This window comes from Branchiostoma lanceolatum, chromosome 5, assembly GCF_035083965.1.
Source record: "Branchiostoma lanceolatum isolate klBraLanc5 chromosome 5, klBraLanc5.hap2, whole genome shotgun sequence".
Taxonomy (NCBI): domain Eukaryota; kingdom Metazoa; phylum Chordata; class Leptocardii; order Amphioxiformes; family Branchiostomatidae; genus Branchiostoma; species Branchiostoma lanceolatum.
The window spans coordinates 4736670-4754228 of NC_089726.1; the positions used below are offsets into that span (position 1 = coordinate 4736670).

Genomic DNA, 17559 nt, shown 5'->3' on the forward strand with positions numbered 1-17559 from the left:
TTTGACAAATATACACGTGAATTCAAGTCGGCAGAAATAAAACATTTTCAACACCGGTCGACGCGTCGTACCGGTCCCGTTTGCGCCCTGTACTAAATATAACGTTAGTAGGAAATGAGACACCCTACATTGGATAGAACGCCCTAAAGACGTTCAATATTTTCCTTCCGTGTTTTCCATGGTCGATTTCTCCGGTAACTTCCACTTGATTTGATCAAAATTCGTCGATTCAAGCCCCATCTTCGCACCAAATATCAATTTCTGATAAAACCTCGCGGATTCGCGCCTCTCGTGAACCGCGAGACTTGTATGTCATTGGTCGATTTTCCGTGACGCGGCGTGAACGAACGCTGTTATTGGTAGATGATATCTGATTCTGAGGTCTAAAACTATCAACACCAGTTTTCGCGGGAAGAGTGCGTGTAACTCGGCGTAAAACTTTAACAATGTTTACCAAAAAAATACGGAAAGCCTGGTAACTACCGGAGTATTTTTTGTGTGGCTATAACTAGCGGTGAACCGGGGAAAACAGCCGAAAAAACGTCAGCCCGATGCGACCGGCCAGAATTGTAGTGGGGCACTAGTAGTATAGTGGGGAGGGGGGCACACGATGCTGATTTTCTCTCGGCCCACGAACCCCTGGCAACCTCCGCGCCTCCGTTTGTCTGCTATAAAGCCACCTTGAGGTTGTCACCTGCCGCCGGCGGAAGATAGAAATGGCCTGAATCGACCTCCATTTAAACTTCCGCTTCTTTTCTGGAGATCTTTGAAAAAGTTCAAGCCCTGTCTATATCTTTTCTCCCGATTTTTTTCCGTCAAGGTTTACGGATTGGTCTTGAATTTTTTCCGTAACACGCAGCAAAGTTCCGTAAATTTACGGCAAAACTGGCGCTGGCTAGAGCCCTGCATGCAACAAACAGCCTTCTCTTTTCAACAGTGCGGCTAAGAAAAGGTTATTTATTTCATGATTAATTCAAGGAAAAATAAAGCTTGTTTGTTACATGATTTTTTGCTGCAAATTCAAGTGCCTTTCCTGCATGCTATCTGCGATCTTTGATCTGAGTTTCCCAACATCAGTTGTCTTTCCCCTTAACAGAGTCTAATTCTAAGGCCACGTCAATCAAATTCTAAGGTTCTTGGACTTCAAAGATAAATGAACGAAGAAGATGAAATCAGAGGACGGATTTTTGAACTGTGAAAGGCCATGGTATCTTATTTCCTTACTTCTTAAAACATTCTAAGTAGGGCACATCAAAGGACACTGTTTACATCAGGGCCCATCAAACATCTATAAACTGAGACTGGGGCGGTACAAGCTTCTGGTGACTTTTGACCCATTGCTGGAGCCCTAAGCCATACAATTTCTTTGTTCTTTGAGACATTCTTAGTAGGCCTGTCAAAGGACATCATTTACACTAGGGCCCATCAACCGTCTTTAAAGCAAGACGGGGGACACTACAAACTTCCATTAACCTTTGACCCTCTCCTGAGGCCAGGAGTCCCTTGGGATACATGTCCAAAGTTGTTGACCATGAGAAAAACAAGACCATTTTGTAAGCATGTTTTAGTTGCCTTTGCTTAAGCATTTAGCAATACTAAGGTTTTCTTATAACCTTTGTAATTTCCATCTAAAAAAAAACACAGGGTCTTGCTGCTGTTGTACCAAGGGGTGACATTCTGTGCAAGGATTGATTCCGGTCTCAAAAGACCCAAGAACTAAAAGAAGGAGACTTGTCCTGGTGTGGCCCTTTAAGGGGATGGAGAAGAAAACCAGAGGCGTGGCCTAAAGACGTTGGGTCGTTCCTGGTCCCCAGGATCAGGCATTGCACCATGGCAGCAGACAAGAAGCACGTACAGTTCCCACTTCTCACTCACACATTCCCTGCCATCCCCCCGCGTCACTTCCGGTAAAAATTTGTCCTGTCCTTCTCAAAGGCATGGTGTGCTTGGTGAGCTGGAAAACAACAAAAAATTTCTGGTGAAAATATGAAAATAAAATGTAACAAAGATATAAAATACAATCTTTATTTGTCTTGTCTTTCCTTTGACGCCCACAGTCTTGATGATGAGCATTCCAGCATACAGCAAGTTACTTTGATTTTTTTTTTCAATTTACTTCAATCTCACCACAAAACAAGGCTGATAAGAGCCACTCACACTTAAATATCAATAATAACTTATCTGGTAAAAATCATTTTTTTTTAGGACTTTGACGAAGATGTCATGAAATATCTTTAGTCTTTGTAAATGTCTTGTTTACTTATTGCAAATTTCTTGCTAATTCCGTCCTACTGGCTCCCATAAGCAAAGAACATACATATAGAAAGCAGGAAATTGAAGATGGGGAATTGAAATTTTATTCTGGGACCTTTGACATAACTTCCTGTCGGTGTCACCGACATGCCTATCATGTGTAAACCAGTCACTCTACTGCATTTGAAAGTGATATTGATCTAGTTTAGCTCACTGAAGAGCTAATTTTCCACTGGTTGAGACTGAGAGAGCCAGCCGCTATGTACATTTTTTAAAGGTTCATTGTTCAGAGGAAATTCCCCTAGCTCTTTTCAACAAATTTTCTACTGGTCGTGACAGAGAAGACAGCCGCTATGTACAGTTTTTAAAGGTTCATTGTACAGAGGAAATTCCCCTAGCTCTTTTCAAAAAGTATAATGAACAGACCATGCACGACTTAACCATCATGTTCTAGGGACTGCAACCCTTTCTGGTAGCATGTATGTCAGGTGAGTGACACAGCCAGAATGGAACTCAGGGCTTTCACCGGTAGTTCCAAACAGAAGCCATGAGTTCCAGAGGCAGGGCCGCTAACCACCGGACTACGCAGTCGCTACCACTTGAATAATCAAAGGCAAAATAAAACCCCCATTCCAGGGCTGTCTCCAGCTTTTAATCTTTTTCTGTCCTACTCAACGTTTGGGAGCCAATGTGTTGAATTTCCCTTGTTAAATCCATCATTTTAAGCTAACGAAGATACATTTTCATCAATTTCATGTCATAAAGTTCAGATTTTGGGACGGACAAGGTAAAACTTTTTTCCGTCCCAACAAGCAAATTTCCGTCTTGGGCCACTCACATCTGATTCTGAAGTAAAAAAAAGACTCACGCTTGTAGAACAACGTGGGGAAGTTGGTGTTTGGGAGCAGCTCTCTAAACTTGCTGACAACGGAGGCCTTCTCCGCTACCTCAGCGTTCTGGTTCCAGATCTGGATGATGTCGTCTCTTTCCCTGACACTGACGCTGAGACCCACAACCTCGTCACCTGGAACATCACAGAAATCATTGATTCTGAATCAAATACTGTAATTCTTGATTTGTTAACTGTAACTTAATTTTAGCTAATTTAACGGTCACTGGTCAACAGCTAAAATGTCATTATCGCAAATATTTGATCACTAATATTTGAGACAGTGATGTTTGTTCCCACCATTTAAATTAAGTGCCATGATCTACTCCATTTTCCCCCAACCGCTATATTTCCCTGTCGCTATATTAAAGTGATTTACAGTAGTCAGGAGTTTCAATTACGTTGTACCAACAGGACACACTCTTACAATTTAATGACATGTAAAACGAGAGTTCGAAGACATCATGCTTCAGTGAAATATGCACTCTAGCCTTGTAACATTTTCACAACACTATTAAGTACATGGTTTTGTCTTACTTTTGAAGAAAAAAATGAATGTCAGATCTTACTACTTTAGATCAGGAAGTGCATCGTCCACTGGATTTACAAGACATATGGTATGTTTAAGTTTTTTTTGCGGTGAGCTCTCACATCTTCCATTACACTACAAACTTGTCCTTGGTCCTACTAAATTTGTTTCAACCACCAACTTAAAACACATCCTTTCCCCTCCTGCTACAAGATTAAGTCCCCGTGAAATGAAAATGGTTTTATTATTTCTTATCTATCCCACCTTCTGCTGTATGGTCTGTAAACTGTTCCCCGATCACAGCCAGCAGCAACTCTTTCCACACCACACTCTGGGATAATAGAAACATGAAATCAGTTCATGCGCTTTAACTGGTACTACTCTTTATGATATGAGTAGCTCATTTAAAATTAGCTGCAAATCGTCGCTGTCCTTATATGCCCTTCAGGCATCAAGTAAAAAAACATGAAAATGAATCATCAAAAGTTTAGAATAGACAGTTGAATACAAAGAGTTAAGAATCTATTTGTATGAAACTTTGAACCTACCAATGTTTGATCATTTAAAATCAACCAGGACAAATAAACTTGGAAGAGTCATCTTTAAAGCACAGCATTTGAAAGAGTGTTTCTCTTCAGTTTGTTTGTTATTTGACTTCTCCGTATGATGTTAGAGTCATCACACTGTACTTACAGTAGGTATGTCACACCATATTTTTTGGTAGGATATAACTTGCTGAAATTGTTACCAAAGTACAGATCAGATTCTTCCGCTTAATATGCTTTTTATCCTGTCAAAATCGGACAATGTTGAAATTTTTCAGAATTTTTCAAAGTTGAAAAGTTGGACGTTTTCATTAGAAGACACTTATCTATTGGCCCTATGGGAATGATTTACCTCAACATGGCACCAGAGATGACCACAAGTCCACAGTTATTTACATACTTTTTAATGTAACTCTCAAACACTTTGACCAATATTGTTCAGATTTTCAGCATTTAAAGATAATATAACTGGACAGACTGTCATGTTTTATTTTTGACCTATATTCAGTATCTTATCTTAATTAGCCCTAATTAACCCTAACTAATTTATTCATCCACAATAGTGCCAATCAATTAACATACATTTCTAAACATGCTGAAAACTGAAGAAGGCACTAGATGTTCTGACTATCTTGTTGTTGAACAGATCATTATGAGAATAATGTCTTTTTGCAGTCTTGGCTAATTGCAAGATATGCAAATGAGGGTAATTTTCCTCAACAGGTTGAACTGAACTGATCCTCAAATACACATGTACAACCAGTTGTTTTACTTATCCTTATTTGTACTACCTATTCCCTAAAACAACTTTCAACTGTTAACCTACATTACATGTTGACTTAAGTACAGGAATTTTTACAACAGGAACAATAATAGACCTATATGAAGGTGTTAATTGGCAATAAACTAATGAGCCATATATAGTAAAAGGCATACATTGTTAATGATGGACACTGATATTGGCTGCTACATGAACTCACTGATGTTGTAAGCTTGCTGAAATAGGTTTCTAACAATGTCTATACTTTGTTACTTAATATTCCAATGCTTAATTAGTTAGATATGCTAATTAACATCATGATCAATCAGAATGATAATAGTATGGTGCTATTATAAGTATCAATACCTATGTTACCCATTCTAATAAGATCTCTGATTGGTACATATAATAAGTTACCTACAGTACAGCAGACTTACAACTTACTTTCTGACTAGTACAGTATCAGTAATTAATTTAGTGTTCAAGTTTTTCTCCTGAAGAAGCTTCTCCCCTTGAAAATTTGAATTAGGAAATTGAATTTTCGTCACCAAACACTTGATCTGATGTTTGTGTAATCTTCAACTTGTTCAAGTTTGCTTGAAGGCAGCCAACGTTCTCTGCACAGCTGTACCAGATATGCCACCTTTGTATCCACTGGAAAATCAAAAAAGGACCGATCTGAATGAAGATCATACAACTGTGTGACAAATTCGGACTGTATGATCGTAACGCTAGTGTAACGTTATATACACAACATAATTACGACAGTGGAAAATTGTTTGTTGCGTCCAAAGTATGCCATATCATCGGATATGGAAGGTATATTACATTCAGCATAAAATATATGACCATTCTACGGTTAATTAGCGCAGGATTGATGATGATAAGTTCAATTTTGAGCATATACAAAGTGCGCGATCTCACGCCCCCCTCCCCCGTCACGTATGCGCACACAGCGCACGTCACTTTTCGGGCTGTCGAAAAAAACTCTCAAAATGTATCGCTAAACCCACAAGCCAAACTCGCCTAAATAGTAACAAAAACCACACCATGATGACCACAATATATCTATATTTGTGACAGTATAGGGACAAAATTGCTAAGTTCAAGAAAAATAGCGAAAATATCCACTTACGCCCGGAGGTTTCTGCTATTTTGCCCATAACTCCCGACGAGAATGACGTACACACTTTGTCCCACCACTGGCATGAACCTTGATCTCTGCCCTTTCACCTGAAACCATTCCCAGAGTTCTGCGTGCTACACCGGCTTGTGGCTTTTGAGTTGAAAATGGGACTTCCGCCGGGCGGGCCTCAAAATCGCGTGCCGCGTTCGCGGCGTCAAAACGGGGCGGTTTTTCGCCTGCATCTCCAACTTAAATGATTTTTAGCTCCTTGTTCGATTGATATTTTCAACTAAAAACATAATAGCATGATAGCAAATCATCCATTGATTCTTGACAACGATTTTCAGTGGCATGATGCATACGGGTGATTTTTAAGATTTTTGTAAAAACATTTACTGCCTCGCGCGCCGCCGCGTTCTAATGCGGAAACGCGGAGGTTTGACATGCCTACTTACAGCATTAGTATACTATGCAAATTATTACTGTTAAACTATATCATAACTCACTGTATCTTTCTTGAAACATTTCATTTTCCAGTACCCTCCTCTCATGTTGCACTCGTCTTCCCTGGAGCAGGAAAAAACAACAAAATATTATTAAAGTACGTCATAGGGACACCAACATGGAGGCAGACACAGCTATTTGCACTTCTTGAATCTGTGAGTCATACATTCTGACTTTGGATATCTAGATATCTTCCGGCCCTCTCATAGAAGAGAGTACCAGAAAAACACATTGAAAACTTGCTGAAAATATCAAAACATGTCCAGTATGTTTGAGCTACGGTCCATTCAAATGCAAATCTTAGGACACCAACGTGGCGGTCAGCACCTGCCTGTGAGTGAAAACGCTCTATGTAGACCCCGTTCATAATAAGCCTATCATAGCCAGTTGAATAGATTAAAATCCTGAGGTGGTTTCAATTTAACCTGCTAAAACCCTTATTTAACCGGTTAAATTGCGTTCACATTTAGCCGGTTAAATCTTGTAATTTATTCAAACGTCTATGATAGGCTTTATATGAATGGGGTCATAGTAACACTTTTGTAGGTAAGTACTGAGTACGTTTTTCAAGAGGTAGACATCAGAAATACCTACATATGCAAGTGGTATATGTGAAACTATAGTCAACATAAAAATTACTGAACATAAAAAAACGATTCTGTTATGTCTTTACAGTTTCCAATTATCGGTAATTTCACGAAATCTACTTTTCAGCAGAGTAATGCAGGCATGATTTGTCTGGTATACCCGTAAATTGTAAAAGCAAACCCTGGAAATATTGACGTAAATTTTTGCCGTACCATATCGGTCTGCGCTCCTCTCTCATGAGGTGGTAACCGTAGCGATCCTGGATCTCAGAGACGTCAGGAATGTTGTTGAACACCCCCCAGAAACTCTGCAACGTTTGGGCAGTCACAAATAATCATAAAACATCTTAATATACAGATATAATGCCATTATAGCATAGCATATCATTTACCAAGAACTTCCATTTTGAACCCTGTAAGATCAAACATGACTAAATTAGGCAACCCGACCCAACTCAAGGCTTCAAATTTGAACAAACACAGTAACAGTATATATAAATTTATATTTTTCAACTTGCCTTTCTTCAATTCACACTCGATAACTATAACTCAAGATAGTCACAGTATTACCATTCAGTATATATGCTGTAAAAACCTGGTTGCATGCTGCACTTTTCCCTAGCAATGCAGCATAGACTGAGGTTACAACAAAATCCATGTTCAAATCTAAAGGTTGTGAGTTTGGTGAGCTGTTTTAACTCACCTCTACTGTGTTGACAGTGTAAATCTTTCTCAGGTTGGCCTCATACTCTGCCGCTGTCGCTCCTCTTACTGACCTGGAGGGGAAACAGCAAAAAATTAGTAATGACATTTGACCATGCCTAAGGCGGCAAGGCCTGAGTAAGGGCAAAGACTCAGGTGCTATAACTTAGTGGGTTGAGTGTTTAGGAGGTCATGGGTTCAAACTTCAAACCCTGGAAGAGTCATATAACAAAGACTTTAAACTTTGATTTAAAAATGGTACATAACTAGTTGCTCTTTAAAGCTAGATGCTTAGCACTTGTGAAAATGGGAGTTGAATAACAATATAACATCACTACCAGGACCGGTGGACTAGCCCCCTGTTGTAGTGGCCTGTGTGGCCCAAGGGCTATAGAAACGAAGATGGGCACTGACCTTGAGACTTTTAAGATATAGATGGAATACAGAATCATTTTTCTACTCTTTTACTTTATGATCTTAATGCATTTACCCCATGTCGAGCATAAATCAAAATGCAATAGAATTCCTTGTCATTGTGATTAATATCCCCAAGAATTTGACACACAACCATGTCTAACTTTTAAAACATCGTAGTAGACATTTGTATGCCAGCCATGTCGACAGACAAGAGAGTAAATACAGTACATGTTTTCACTGTCAATGATATCTGAGTCATCATAGTCATACTGTGCTGGTATAGGAACTACGCCAGCAGCAGGATCAAAATGATATAGCGTCAGCTCTCATACTAATCCCGCCTCGGAGGCACCTTAAGACCCCCACGTTCAAAAGAAAGGGTGTTATCGAGGCCTTCTCAAGAATGTCTTGAACACCTGGATATCTGAAGTGTGCATACCTCAGGGATTACTGATGCTGCATTAGTACATGTATCTTTAGATTCACATTCTATAAAAAATGTGTCAGTCTTTCGGTACCTGGTAGCATTATGACATTTGACATTATAATTTACTGTGGAGTTAACATTAAAATATGACACTCAGACTGAATCACTGAGTGCAGCTACACTTCTATTCATCTTGTCAAATTGACTTCTGAATAAGGAATGTTCACAGTTTTTCAATATCTCTCAAATGAAATCAAGGGAAAATAGAATTTTATTTATTGTAAATCTACATGATAAAATTCAGGAAATGAAAATTGCAATGACATATGTACATAATGTGTAAGGGAAAGTACAATTTATTTGGCGGGAGGGGGGCCATTGAAACTTTTTTTGAACCGGGGGGAGGGCCATCGAAAAAAAAAACCTTTTCAATTTTGTAAAACATACTCAACAATTTTTTTCCTCTCAGAATGCAGGACATAGCATCTAACAATTTCAAGAGACAGTTCAAAATGTCAAAATTTTCCGGGGAAGCATGCACCCAGACCCCTACCAAGCTTTGATTCATGTCACTTTTGATCAATGGAACGACTTGTAACTCAGGGATAAAATGGGAGACTACAAGAACACATTCCTAGCATCCTGCAGCTGATCATCTTCGATTGGGATCTTTACCAGTAAAATCCGCAATTCTGGCAGATCACAATCTCCACCCTGTCATATATACATGTGCTGCTGACAGCAAACGCTCTACCACAGTCAACATGTAGGTTGTAACCTACCCAGCTCGCAACTTCCAAATATGTCTGGAGCGCTTCTATAGAGACCATGACCTCACAGTTGGCCTTGGTATCCTGGTATTTGCTCCCAGAAAAGGGACACAGTCTAAATTTGACTGAACAGGTCAAGCTCAAATTTACTGTCTGGCCTAGTTTTCCTAAGATAGATGTGTAAAAAAAAATGATTTCCATATTAAAATGTTTGCTTAAATGATTTGGTACACAAAATTTTGCAGAATAATTCACAGAGTTTTGATAAAAGAATATTGATAACAACCACATTTCCTTAAGTTAATTGACATTTCAACAACTCAATTCTAAGCAGGCCTCGAAATTAACTTTTTCCCCTACTGTCCCAACATTGTCCCAAAAGTGGATTTCAACTGTCCCGAAAGTGTCCCAACCAGGACCAAAGATGTGAATTTAATGGGGGTCCGGATTTGGTTCCAGAGGTTCATGTTCAGGTTCGGACCTATACTCAAGTCTGGACCTGAACCCAAGCCATGGCATATGTTAGAATAACAGACATATTACATAAAATTTAAAAATACTAGTATAATACATGCAAAATTATATACAGTCAGTAGTAAACACAAGTTTTAACAAAGTTAACCTGAAATAATGTTAACAACCTGAAATAATGGATTTTGATAGGTGATAAAAGAAAAAAAGCGTTATTCTGCAGAGTTTAAGGACTTCATTGATGTGGTGGTTCTTGGGGAGGTAGAACAAATCCTAAAAAAGGTTTGATTTCCATTCTGCCATTTTCTTCATAAAAGCCTCCTTGTTCACTGTCACATTGCTGTTAGCCTCCAATCTGATCGACATGGCACCAATTAAAATGTGCATCAATACCACCAAAATCAATATAAATTTCCCCTTTTTTCCATCTTTGGAGACTGTTATCTTTACCTGAACAACTTTCAGACAATGAGAGATTTTCGATAAATTTGCAGACAGGGATTTAGCATGTGGCCAAACCAATTCTTGCAGGGCCAACCTTAATCAAGTTAATGAGGTGCGACCATCCCTTTGCTGACCCCCTGTCAGTGGAGCTGACAAAAGTGACATGTACACCAGTCTACAGTTTCTCAAGGGAGATTTCCAGCCGTGTGTGCAACCAAATCAGTTGCACACAGGAGCCCTGATTGTCCCAAATGTGTCCCAAATTGATTTGTGAGTTGTCCCAGGTCAAATTTTGGTGGCCCCGGGACATCGGGACATAGTTAACTTTGAGCCCTGCTAAGAACACATTTTCATCTTTGAAGGTCTAATAATTATAACTTTTTGGGTACATGTATAAGAAACTCAGCATATCACAAGGATCCCCCTTAACTTTGACAGCCATAGATTAATTGGGTGTCCCTGAAACTAGAACAGCGAGACTCAGACAATTAATTAAGATCCAGACAATACATGCTTCAGGCTGTCTACCGAAAATACATCAGACTTCAGCTACTGTAACACATACATTATAACAATAACATACATGTACATAGTCATACTCATATACATAGTCATAACATATGACTTGTAGTAAGTTGTATGGTACAGGGTGTTTTCACATGACGTCATAAGGACACCAACAGAATTATGTTTGAGCTACTGTCCATAAAGTTGCAAATGAAGGACACCAACATGGCGGTCAGCACCTGTCGGCTTCATTGATATGGGAAAAGAGTGAAAAGCAGGGTATACTAGATATACACTAACAAAATCTACAAAACCTACAGGGAGCAGAAAAAGTAATGACCTTGCAAAAAAATATAAACAACATACAATAATTAGCAAGCAAAAATAATGCAAGTTTTCTATCATTAATTATTTATGAATCGCATATTGTATAAAAACATGTGTAGAGTATTTCAAGCACAGGATAGTTTTTAAAACATCTTTCTATTATGTTGATTGTAGAGACAACATATTTCCATGTACAGTATATCCTTACCCAGTGAACCATATCTTAACTTCCATGACATTTATCTGACATCCGTATAAACAGACCTGTGTGTTGACATGACAACAAGAGTGATATCTCCCAATCATAAGTCATGTTTCCATGGGCTATGCCTGCGTTAGTAAATTTCTACACTATGATTGATACAATACAATAAAACTCTACAAATAGTTCAATCACTAAATGACTAATGTAAGAGAGAGTGCCAGCTACTATAATTTCTCACTTTGTGATATAAATTTGTATTAGTATAATGATTATCTTTATCATCATTGTTAGATCTACACTTTGGTCATTAGTGATAAAGTCAGTGACTATGCAGGGGTTCATCTAAATCAGGAATGAGGGGCGCTGCACCCTCTTGTTTCAGCCCAGCACCCCCTTGTCAAATTCAGATTTTAGCTTAATAGCCAGCATATAGCATTCCCTCAGCGATCGATTCTTCCATAAATACATAGAATTCACTCCCTCGCATGTGTGTGCTCCCTCTTGTTTGATTTTTCTAGAAAAACCCCTGCTATATTTATAATATGTTTGCATGTACAAAGGTCAACTTGAGGATTATGAAGTAATGATCCAACCCCAAATTAAAATGGAGCAGCCCTAAAGAATGGTATCCCATATGATATAGGCCAGTCTCACACAATGGCAAAGGCGCATATATATATATACATTATAGCGCATGGATCTCATTTGTAATATAAAAAATATTTATTTGTTTGTTTCTTTGTTTCACATCTCATAGCAGATGTATGGCATTTTGGCCTGTTTTGTCATGTTTTAGATCTAGCTTGTTTTAAAATATTTTGCCTCACTGACTTAAGGTAAGTAAATAGTAAAATCTTGGCAATATCTTTGAGTTTGTGTTGAAATTATGGCACTATCAGTAACACAGTGTAGTGAGATGTGTTTATGGTGAAGGGAAAAGCATCTCAAAATTTGCAGTATCAATAAAAGGTACACTGTGTATGAAATATGTCATGCAAATTCTCATTGGAGATAGAGTTTCTTTTCATCTAGTGGGATACTGTGCTATCCAATATTCCCATGGCTGTTGGACAGGCATTTTCCCACACATAGGGAATTCCTTATGGAATTGTACTCCCCTAGTGGGAAATACTACATGGATTCATTTATTTTTCACATAGACATAATTTTGTGGTAGGATGGATAAGGCAGTTTTCAGTTTGCAGTTAAAACAATTCTGCAGTTTAAACTTAATAACAAGTCTATGGTACAATGGAAAAATATTTGCAGTGAACAAATCATGATTTTGCGAAATCGTAGTCACAGCAAAAATTGTGGGAATCATGGAATAAAAATGCAATGAAAATTTCAAGATATACATTTCACGTACATCACCTCATCAATACAGTATTAATTTCAAAACATTATAAAGACATGTGGGTGCTGACATCAATTTGCACGTAAAAGCTTTACGTATAGTATTGAGTAAAAAACTCAAATAGTTTACGATCAAAACATTCTGTCAAATTTACAAAGATTTTGTCTTGAGAAACAATAACAAAGAATGAAATACAAATTGGTACGTATTTTGTGCACACATAGCAAAAACAAGCAAGCAAACAAAAACAGGTGGGTGTCAGTTGAAAACTCTTCCTCAGTTTTGATATGTTAATCATTTAAAAAAAAATTGGGGCTGAAAAACTTTAATTCATAGTTCAGTTATTAACTAAAAATTTGCATTAGCTACGGCTGGGCTTAAGTCAATAATTTTGTTGACACGTTCTACTTTACAGTCACCCCTTCAGGACACATGCTGTGATGATGTCCTTGCTGATCAACCTTAACTGAGAACAAACAAAACATCCTTGAAATGCAGGAAATGTTTCTCAAAAACTAAAAAAGCAAACAGAATTTATGTCATGCATGGTATGTCAGTGTATCTGAGAGACTGCCTTGAATTTATTTACTGTAGTTTTAGATCGTAGCACAAATTCACGTTTACGTTGTCGTGATTTCACGTTGGAGAGGCCATGCAAAAATAAAATCACCTTGACTATTTCAAGATCTACAGAGAAGACAATATTATGCAATGCTATGAAAACATAGCTAAGGGCATCATATTTTTCTCTATAGTATATGTTCTCAGAATTAACCATTTCAGACTAGAATGCCACAAAACAAAATCATATAGTATAAGTTGCTGTGAGCGAATCCTTATAATAATGTTATCAATCATCTCAGCAGGGGTAACATCAATAAAGAAATACCAAAGATTTTCAAGGCCTTTCGTGGACAATAGATTTCCGAACCCCCTTCCATTTCGTGCTCCCATTTGGTCTGGTACATTCTCCTTTTTTGGAGCAATGCCCCATATGTGAACAAAGACATTGTTCATGGTGGGGACAGACACACAATATAGCACTGCTGGCTACTCTAGATTCACTTATTTTCGCAGGGATTTAATTTCACTGTAGGAGTACTAGACTAAGTGGAAAAGAGTTTTTTGCCTTAAGTTTACCGTTAAAACCATACTGTAGTGCAAAAACACATAATTGCAGTGTCATGATTTCCCAGTGGAAAACTGAGAAAATAAATGTTTGCAAACATTTCAAGATCTACGGTAGACTGATGATCAATTCTGTCTGACCAGCTGACAAGGGATCAGCTGAGACATTAACACACAAATCACGATCAGACCTACGTGGTCTTTGCTGAGGAAACAAGATTTCAGACAGCGAAAACCAATGTGTATTTCCAAGGCAAAAATTGGTTTATTTTTCAGTTGCTTCTTCTTATTATTATTAAAATAATTCATGTCCCTTGGGGGGCTTAGTTACCAGACCAGCTGGGCATTAGCATACAAATCACAACAGCTAGGTGGCCTTTGCTGAGGAAAAACTGCAGATGACAATTTATATGTATTTCCAAGGAGACCAATTATAATTGGTGTGTTTTCTTGAGTTGGGCTCGTTCTTGGAATCGAAAAAATGATATTCTATCCCCCCTGAGGTGTTTAGTTACCTGGCCAGCTGAGTGATTAGCATACAAATCACAACCAGAGCTAGGCGGTCTTTGCTGAGGAAAAAACTGAAGACGACAGCCACCCACGCGTATTTCCTGAGAAAATACGGCAAATTTCAGCCTAGTTTCTGGAAAATAAAAGGAACATTTCTCTTTTTGGTCGCCTGGCCAGCTGTGGTTTTGACATGCAAATCACCTGAACTCGCGATCACACAAAAACAAACAAAACATGGACCCGTTGTTCAGAGACTCTACCGCTCAAAAAACGCCGTTACTGACTTATAAAACCACTACGAACATGCGGGAAATTGATCTGGAAAGCAAGGTAGATTCATGCAATGGTATGTCAAAATTTCTGCGAGCGAAAATGAGCTGGAAGAAAAAAAAAGTAAGGAAACGTCAAAATTTCAGAAAGCTGCACTCTCAGTCAGACGATAGCCAAGTGCGCAGTTAGCTAGTTATAGCGGGTCCCGCCAAATTTTGCCGCCGTTTTTCACCACTCACTTGTCGAGCCAGAAGGTCCAGGCTGTGTTGAGAGGGATGCCTGTCTTCTCGTTTCTCTGGATGCCGTCTATGGCTGCTCGCGGCAGTTTGGGAGAGCTTCCTGGTACCGGTGGTTCGGGACTCTGCAGAGAATCGACTGTCGACGCCGCCATTTTGGCCCGGGACAGCCACGTCACGTGATGAAAACACACTGACGTCAGAAGAGCGTCCGAAATCGGCGATGCGGAACACGCAGTCCACTTTTTCTCTAAAAATTCTTTGCTTTCTGAAAATAGGATAACAAACTGGCCAAATTGCCAAATTGGGCTAATGATTGATCAGAGCTGTTCAGGAATTGCATTATTATTAATATAAAACTAATTAAAAAAAACAAAAAAAAAAACAGACTCACATCAAAAGAGCGTCCGAAAATCTAGGATGCGCATACGAAACGCGCAGTCGACTTTTTCATTATAATTAGCCCCAAGAGACTTTCTGCTCTCTGGAAATGTGATAGAACTATCTAAATAAAAAATGTGAGAGAAAAATGATAGACCGTCTATTTGCCTCAGATTGACGTCAAAAGAGTGACTCAATTCTCGAATGCTAAACACACAGAGTTTTTTTGTCATCAACGTTACTCCCCAAAGACCTTTTGCTTGCTGAAAACATAGTAAAAAGTCAAACGAAATCAATGATTTGTCAGGAGAGTTTTAAAAGAGCCAACCTTAGACTAGAAACAGATGTACGTCAAAAGATAGACTGCACATGCGAAACCGTCAACTTTTTTCTTTATTAGCCCCTAGGCCTAGAGACTTTTTTGCTCGCTGAAAATATGATAAAACTGTCTAAATAATAAACTCAATTTGTCAAAGGTGTTTAGAGACTGTATATTTGCAAGCGGGCCATCGGCGGCCACAGAAACACACTGTCGATTTTTTCATGATTATTAGTCCCTAGCTCAAGACTTCTATGCTTGCTGAGAATATCATAATACTAAATTGCCAAATAGGGTTGATAATGTGCCAGAGGATCTAGGAGACTGTCTATTTGCGAACCTTCGGCAGCCAAAAAAAAAAAACTTTATTGTTCCGACAATCGATGATAGCCTACTTTAACAGGCTCTATAGGCTTTTTTCTGTCGACATATCAGTTTTATCAAAGAAGAAACCAAGCGACAGAGACGTAAAGAGCGGCTCCTCAAGCCTCGCTCTCAGGCCACCCACCCTGCGCTGTACAAAATGCCCTCGACTCTTCCACACTGCCCTGGGCTTGGGCAGCCACACCAGACACTTTCACCCAAGAACAGTGCTAACCTAGATGAGGCCGCTGTCTATTTGACACGGATACAATGCTCGGCGACGAGCTAATGCCGATGATGATGATCAGTTTTATTGCACTCGGTTTCTATTGCACTCGGGTTGTTGTGACACCGGGCCTCGTTGGAAACTGAGCGCAATGGAACGCAATAGAAGTGGTATGTCATTAAAAAGACATAATGAAATTAATATTATAAGAATATTTTCAGGCAAATACATTATAGTTTTGTATTTGTATTTGTATTTATTGACAATGAAAGACAAGTCATTGCACTGGGTCAGCCTAGGCAGCTTTCGCTGGTAACGGCTGACCCACAAATACAGACAAACATACAGTAAGATCATTACACTAACATTTGACTCAGTAACTACCATGCAAGTATATACATTAACATAATAAAATCATTGGGGGAATGGTCCACAATAACTATAATCTATAGCATAGTTAATGGTCTACTTTAACGAACTACTGCTCTGTTTACTCTTACTCAACACACATATATGGCGATCAGCCCGTCCAGCTCTGTCCTGCCACTCGCTACATAATGTAACCCAACATCACAGGGTGTCCGCTACTTTACCAGTAACCATGGTGACATCCGTCTGGTCCAGGTTTAATATTGGCCTTTTTTTTCAACGGAAGAAGAAGAAAAATACCGAAAACAATGTTTCCTTTCCTTCCGTGAAGGTAAAAAAACCCCGACCCGAACAACCTGCTAGGGAGGCTAGATCAATAAAACCACCTGTAAGTCACCTGGGCGACCTTTGACCCGCCTGATGTACCCATAATCATATGACATCATCACGTGCCTCCTGTATAACTTGGCGTGTCCAACATGGCGGAACTCTGGCAAGTTCTCCTCCTCTCCCTCCAAGTCCTGGCCTTCTTCCTGCCGGGAGCCGATGCCTTCGACGGCGGGGACGCCGTGGCACTCATCCTGGGTCTGATCATCGGGATTCTGGGGATCTGCGCGTGTTTAGGGTGCTACGCTAGGAGGAGAGCGGGGGCATAGCCACACGCACACACCGCCGGCGAGTCCGCGCCACAGATTCGCCCCCCTCCCCACCCCTTCCGATCTATCGCCGTTGCAGTTTTCCTACAACGAACTCGGCTGAAATGCAGTTTGAAAAATGACATCTGACGATCAAGAATGACAAGACTTTATATTTTCATATCCTTGAAGATGGGACCTTAAGAAGAAGTTGCAGGTTCGAAGAGCGAAGACCAAACCCACGAGGAGGCCGCCAGTGTACACAGAAGAAGAAACACAGCGCTACATGTGTTTTGAGAACA

General features: G+C 39.3%; 1 protein-coding gene and 1 long non-coding RNA gene across 2 annotated transcripts; both read right to left on the bottom strand.

Annotated features, from left to right (window-relative positions):
• Nucleotides 1-922: 922 nt before the first annotated feature.
• Nucleotides 923-15154, bottom strand: LOC136434534 (eukaryotic translation initiation factor 4E type 3-B-like). Its single transcript, XM_066427402.1, has 7 exons — nucleotides 14968-15154; nucleotides 7897-7969; nucleotides 7407-7501; nucleotides 6609-6669; nucleotides 3936-4002; nucleotides 3122-3277; nucleotides 923-1954 (listed from the first exon to the last, which is right to left on the bottom strand). The coding sequence occupies exons 1-7, from the start codon at nucleotides 15117-15119 to the stop codon at nucleotides 1899-1901; spliced, it is 660 nt and encodes a 219-aa protein (XP_066283499.1). The 5' UTR covers nucleotides 15120-15154; the 3' UTR covers nucleotides 923-1898.
• LOC136434544 (uncharacterized) lies at nucleotides 4605-6553 on the bottom strand. Its single transcript, XR_010755759.1, has 2 exons — nucleotides 6112-6553; nucleotides 4605-5630 (listed from the first exon to the last, which is right to left on the bottom strand). It is a non-coding gene; the product is annotated as an uncharacterized lncRNA (long non-coding RNA).
• Nucleotides 15155-17559: the final 2405 nt, after the last annotated feature.